Below are 6,240 nucleotides of genomic sequence, written 5' to 3' on the forward strand. Positions count from 1 at the left end.
TGTGTGTGTGTGTGTGTGTGTGTGTGTGTGTGTGTGTGTGTGTGTGTTATTGAAAAGGAGTGCTTCCCTCTAAGCAGGATGTATGGTTGTTGTCCTGCAACCTTCACAGCAGTAATTGATTGTAGATCTCCCTCTGTGAATGCACAAGAACTTTGGTCACAACTACAGCACATTTAACCTCTGCTGAGGAGGGATCAGATGCTACCCGTCTCAGTATTTCTGTCAGTTTAATGTTCTCCACCCTCTCCCCCCTTTTCATATGGCTGTTTTCTTTCTTTCTCTAACCTTTCCCCCTCCTTTACTTCCTTCCTCTCCTTTCCATCTTTAGGCTTTTATATTCCCCGTTGTACTGAGGAGGGCTACTTCAAACCAACCCAGTGTCACGGCAGCACCGGCCAGTGTTGGTGTGTGGACAAATATGGCAACGAGATCGCCGGCTCCAGAAAACAAGGCAACCCAAACTGCGGTAAGACCATATCACAGACTTACTGACACACCTACATGTTCACTTAAAGCTAAACAAGGGTTTTGGTTGTGTTGTGTTTGCCCTTATTGGCTCCCATTTGTCTAGCTACCTCTCAGAGCTAAGGCTTTGATCCAGGTGAACTGCTGTATGTCTGTATTTTATCTCTCTTTGTAATCTGCTGCTGCTACAGACAAGAGAGACTGCAAAGCTGCTCTTTTAAAACATAACGTACCACTGAAACACCACGATTCCAAATTTGTTCTATTTCTTTGCTCAGTATTTCTCCTGTCTCTATTTATCTTTACCGGTATCTACGCATCAGTGATCAGTTAGGAAATAGATAACATTAGTCATGCATCTGGAGCCGGTGTGGCTAGTTTGCCATCAGTAAAATGTCTGATTCTATCTGCCCCTGATATTCTGCTCATGTCGCTTTGATAAAACCCCTGCGTCTTCCAAATCAAGTCGGAAAATCCGTCACACTTGTCAGCAGAGAGCAGTGTCAAACGATTTGTTATTTACATGAATTTGTAGCAGTGACTAAGTTGCACCTTTTAGAGGAGAATAAACGCCTAAACTTCTGGCTGATGTTGGCATCCAAGTAGATGCATTTGGAAGAATATATTTAATTAAGGGCTTTGATATGTCGAAGTCATAGTTAACGAGCCAGTGGTGGAAATTCAAAGGGAATGGTCAAAAAGCCAATAGAAGCACTTTGCTGCAAATCAATGGCCGAGGGATTTCATTGTTAAAAGAAAGAACAATAATTAGCCAGAAAGGATCCGGGCAGATATACTGATTACCAATCAAACAGCCAGCTCACAGCCACAGATTACGGCTCACTCGAATGCCAGTCTAGTCCTAAACCAGTAATTGCAGCTTCCAATATTGATGAGGTGTCTCTCCGGCGCCACACACACAAACACACACACACACACTGACAGCAGCAGTCCTTTGTCTCCGGTCTAACAAGCTCATCTAACTCTGGTTGAGTGGCCTCAGGCTGGAGCAGCCTGGAGTTCATAGAGCAAACAGGTAGCAATGCAGCAGCTCTTTGCTTGATAGCCTAAACACAAGTACATCAAACTGGTTTTAACACTGTAAGTGCCACTCAACCAGAGTACTCTTGAACCCAGGTGTAAATAGACTGTTTTGAAAATTATTTCAGGCTCCCAATTTCACAAAAGGCTGGAAGCAGCAGCTGAGATAATGACACCTGTTTGCACTGCAGTCACACGCAGATGCAACACCAGTGCCAAACAACATTTAACATCAAATTATTTGCAAAATGCTAACACATCTAATAATCTTAATTAGGACTAAACACAAAGTTTGCAATTAATGCCAAATTTCACAGTGATCCATCCAACAGTTTTTGGGCATTTCCTTAAAAACAATGGTTGTGCTGGACAACTCAGTTTGTGGTGATCATGAGCCCCTGGAGTCACACTACTTAGTCTAAGGCAAGTGGAGTTACACGGTACACAGACTCTGTTACACAGGACTCTTTATGTGCTTCTAACCTGTACGTTTGTCTGTGTTTGTGATTCTCCCTAAAGATGAGGACCAGGAGACATCGGGGGATTTTGGCAGCGGCGGTGCCGTCATTCTCCTGGGCGACCAGGAGGAGGAGCCATCACAGAGCGGGCGGAGCCGGCAGAAGAAAAGACGGGGCCGGATTCACCCCCGAGGAGCCATCGAGGACGATGACGACGAGGAAGACGATAAGGATGACGAGATTGGCTATGTTTGGTAGCTCCGCTCCATTTAATTCTGCCATCAGCGACCCAGGAAACTCAGCACAGATCTGAAGCCATTCCAATGTCTCCTCCTCCAGTTACTTTGGCAGCAGTCCATCTTTTGGCTCCTGAACTTCCTCATGTGATCTCTGTCCTTTATCCATATCTCTCTCTTCAGTGAACCTCATCCGACCTCTTCATTTTCAAGTGTTTTACGTTCAGATGGAAAACAGAGAACCTATTAGATTCCAACAAATGTCGAGACCCTGTCAGATTTCTGCTCAAGCTGTCCACTTTCTGCCTCTGCCTTCCCCCAAACCTGCGTTCTTTAACCTCTTCTAACATGAACTTGCTTCTCTATTATCCCTCTTACTCCCTATATCTCTTTCTTTCTCCTATTCTGTCCCTCTCTCCTATCTCTGTACGTCCATGTCAGAGCATCTCGTCAGTCTGTGAGCCCAGATACATTAGCTGATGTACTGGATGTAAATATGTTTCCTCCAAGAAGGCCAGATTGTGGATTAAGTCCTCCCTGTACTTCCATCAGCGGTTTCATTCTCATGTTCTGTGTTCCACAGTCGGGCTCCTTCCAGTGTTCAAAGATGATCCCATAACACGTCCCCAGGCTCTGAGATGCTCCCTCTAACTCTGTTGTTTCATGGAGGACTGTAAATTATTTAATTGTTGATCTTGAATGTCCCAGAAAGCCCAGGAAGCAATGAGATAAATGATGTATTGTCGTTGATGTTGCATGTTTCTCATCGTGTTTCTGTAAAAGAGAGATTTACCTGGCCAGGTCTAGCTCTATGCATCTCAAACAGAAAGTGATGACTATTTGGCTGCTACAATACTTTGTTGCTATGTTGATGCTGTCTAGTGTCTTTTTGGTTCTTCTCCCAATCTCAGGAGGTAGGGAGTGGCATTGCAGAGCGATAGCAGTGTAGAAAAAGCGAACTACAAGGCCTACAGTCCAAAGCCGTGGCGATTCAGCCAGCTGTTCTTTTATTAAGTGGTCGGTAGGGCTTCTGAGGCTGTTTGGCTGTGAATAGACAATAGAGGAAGAAGCTGCTCCTGAGCTGGGAGGACACATGAAGTCGGGCGAGCAGAGAAGAGGCTCTGTTCTGCCTCCCAACACTGGATATGTTCGTGATTTAAAATTGAAATCCTCACAATGTCAACTAAGTGAACTTTTATTTGTAACTTTGAACATTTAAGTAAAGTGGCACTTTGGGTGTCTTTTGAACCTTACAGGTCTGTGTCCATGTGTCTCTTGTTCTCCTGATGTTCCATTTTCAGCACACGCCTCACATTTCATTTTATTTCACCAAATCATGATGAAATAAAAACACATCTCTGTCCTCAATGTGAAACCACCAACACATTAATATGACTTTCTCGTGCTCTTTTGGTTTTATTTTCTCTAAAGCTCGGCTTTCTCTGCAGTAGAACAATCAAAGTCCTCCATCATTTCTGACCTTTACCAACCTTGAGAAAGTCTCCTGTTAGAAGCAGACGTAAATAATTGCAGCAAAAAAAATATCCTCATATCAATTGCTTTTGAGAGAGGAGAATCACAAAGCCAGCAGTCCCCAATAGAACATAAAAGCCTCATGAGTGTTTTTGTAATATCACTGGCTAATGGAACAGATGACCCCACTGGCTTGAAACAGCCTGCTCAGCACTTTGAAAAAACATTGTAACAACCATCGGAGGCTAAGAGGACGACCGAATCTTCTGGCTTTAAACAGCCTATTCAGCAGTTCATAACACACTCTGTCAGATACAATAGACAATGGGCTTAACTATGTGCATCAAATTATGCCAGAGGCTGTGGAGGGTGTGTAATCATCCAATTCTGGGACCTTGGCTCGTGCAACGTCCTCTTCTGTCATCACGCTACATGACAAAAGCTATAAAGAAAACGGCTCATTCGTCCATCTGTCTTCACATGCAGTGTCTGCTGCTTTTTTCCTGCTTTGTATCCACCTCATTCCTCACTTTGCATGAATTATGGGCCCGGTTACTCCTTTCACTGTGAGAGTTTGCAGAATGTTGCAGGTGTCTTCCCTTTTTCCCTTCTTTTTTGGAATATGAATCATGTGGGAACACAGCCTATCCCACTTTGAAGGAAACGTTGGCCAGTTTTGGAAATACGTTTATCTTTCCTATTGAGTTAGATATGAAGATTGATACCCTTCTCAAGCTTGTTCAGTAAATATGAAGCCACCACCAGCAACCGGCTAACTTAGCTTCGCACAAAGATGGGAAACAGCTGGCCAAAAGTAAAAGCCCACTTTTCTAGCTAAGTTGGCCTGTAGCTTCCTACTTCCCGTACCTGAAGCATATCTCCAACTCTTGCAGTCACCATTTTGGTGAAAGGATAGACCGGTATGGCGGGGCTAAGAACAAGGTGGATATATTCAAATAATCAAAATTCAAAGAAAATCACATTAACTTGTAACTTCAGCCACCACAAGACACATCTATCACACACCAGCACTCACTTACAACCCTTGTTGTCCTCACACACACATACACACTCCCTCTCTCTCTCTCTCTCCCTCTCTCTCTCTCTCTCTCTCTCTCTCTCTCTAATTATTGTTTCTATTTCCCTCCTCTCTCCCACTCACTCTAGAGTGAGTTCCATCTCCATCTCAGTAAGGGAGCTGCATGGCTGAGTTTTATTAGCCTTAGGGCACGTTGTTCCTCTCTTTCATTTATCTATTGCAGCTTTTTTATTATCCACAGATGGCTTGGTGGATCCTCCCATTGGCTCGGGGTCTCCATGGTGATTGGCTACAATGACGGGGACATTTTTGTCAATTTTTGGGACAAACAGGAGCAGCTTGATGAAGTTTGCCATTTAATGTGGGATGTTTTTGTTTGGTCCTTGCTCCACTATGCTAGACGCTGTCTGCCTGTCGTTTGGCAGCATACAGTCCATTTTCAGGTCTTTCATGCTAAAAAACAACCATGTGCTGTGGCTGAAAACTAAGCTGATGAGAGCGGTGAGAATCAAGCAAAACAGTTCATGAAACCAAAACAATAAACTAAATGATAATGAAACACTCTTTAATGATGTGGGGAACTGCAGCATGTGCAGATAATAAACTGTGGGTTTGGAATTTGATCCATTTTAATATAAAAAATATTGATGATAGTGGCTTTAAATCTTCACTCACTCAAACCCATATCTGATGATAAAAAGCTTTAACCTATACTGCATCTTCTAAATATTGAGAAGTTTAGACCACTTACATAAAAAAAGACCAGGCAGCAAATTAATTTTGCGTATTCCATAACTCTCCTCAGGGTCCAGAGTGCTGCTGGTCCTTCCAGGTAGTTTTCATTCTAGCCATGTGATCAAGGACCGATTTAGACCCGCACCCACAAGGGAGGGCAATTAACTACCTGACAGAAAGGAAATCCAGCAATGCTTCAGGGCCAGAGGACCAGATTTGAGGATCACTGGTCTAAAGCCTGCCTATGTAATTGGTAGAGACATTGTAATAAATAGGGATCATCTCTCCCTAATCTGTCACAGCCCACCACTTCCACTCGCATTCTCTCTTCATGCTCGGCTGCCGCTGCACCAGCCAGCTTGGTGAGCGCCTGAACAGATCAGACCCCCTCATGACCCCCTGGTGGAGGTTTCTTGGATCATTTGCTTACATGTGATAGCCAGCACTATTCCAAATTTGCAAATTTAGAGAGGGATCATACCGGTCTCGTTAATACTCTGCCAGTGCCGTCCCTCTGATAGCACTAAATTACTGGGTGCAGCCCTCTGCTAAATAAATTAAACAGGAAACGACTCATAAGCGGTTCCACTGGCTTCACTCCTGTCAACAGTGATAAATTAAATTGGAACTTTTAGGTGAGCAGTCAGGCGAAACCAAACCACATTAAAAGGTGTCACATTACCCTCACACCAATAAACGCATTTACCTATTTGGATTTCATTTTCCCCCCTATCTGATTGTTGCTGCTCCACCTTGTCCACCTGGAGCTCTAATGCTGTTACCATTGTTTGCT

General features: G+C 43.8%; 1 protein-coding gene across 3 annotated transcripts in view; it reads left to right on the forward strand.

Moving 5' to 3' along the window:
- spock1 (SPARC (osteonectin), cwcv and kazal like domains proteoglycan 1) overlaps positions 1-3,453 on the forward strand; it is an 83,824-nt gene extending 80,371 nt beyond the window's left edge. For all 3 annotated transcript variants that reach the window (XM_031857763.1, XM_031857765.1, XM_031857764.1), the window contains 2 exons: positions 329-466; positions 2,026-3,453. In XM_031857763.1, the coding sequence (XP_031713623.1) occupies positions 329-466; positions 2,026-2,222 (335 nt within the window). In that variant the 3' untranslated portion in view covers positions 2,223-3,453. The remainder of the gene's footprint in view (positions 1-328; positions 467-2,025) is intronic.
- The last annotated feature ends 2,787 nt before the right edge of the window (positions 3,454-6,240 follow it).

The sequence above is a fragment of the Anarrhichthys ocellatus genome, unplaced genomic scaffold (genome assembly GCF_004355925.1).
Source record: "Anarrhichthys ocellatus isolate YVR2014 unplaced genomic scaffold, GSC_Weel_1.0 scaffold19, whole genome shotgun sequence".
Classification (NCBI taxonomy): Eukaryota; Metazoa; Chordata; class Actinopteri; order Perciformes; family Anarhichadidae; genus Anarrhichthys; species Anarrhichthys ocellatus.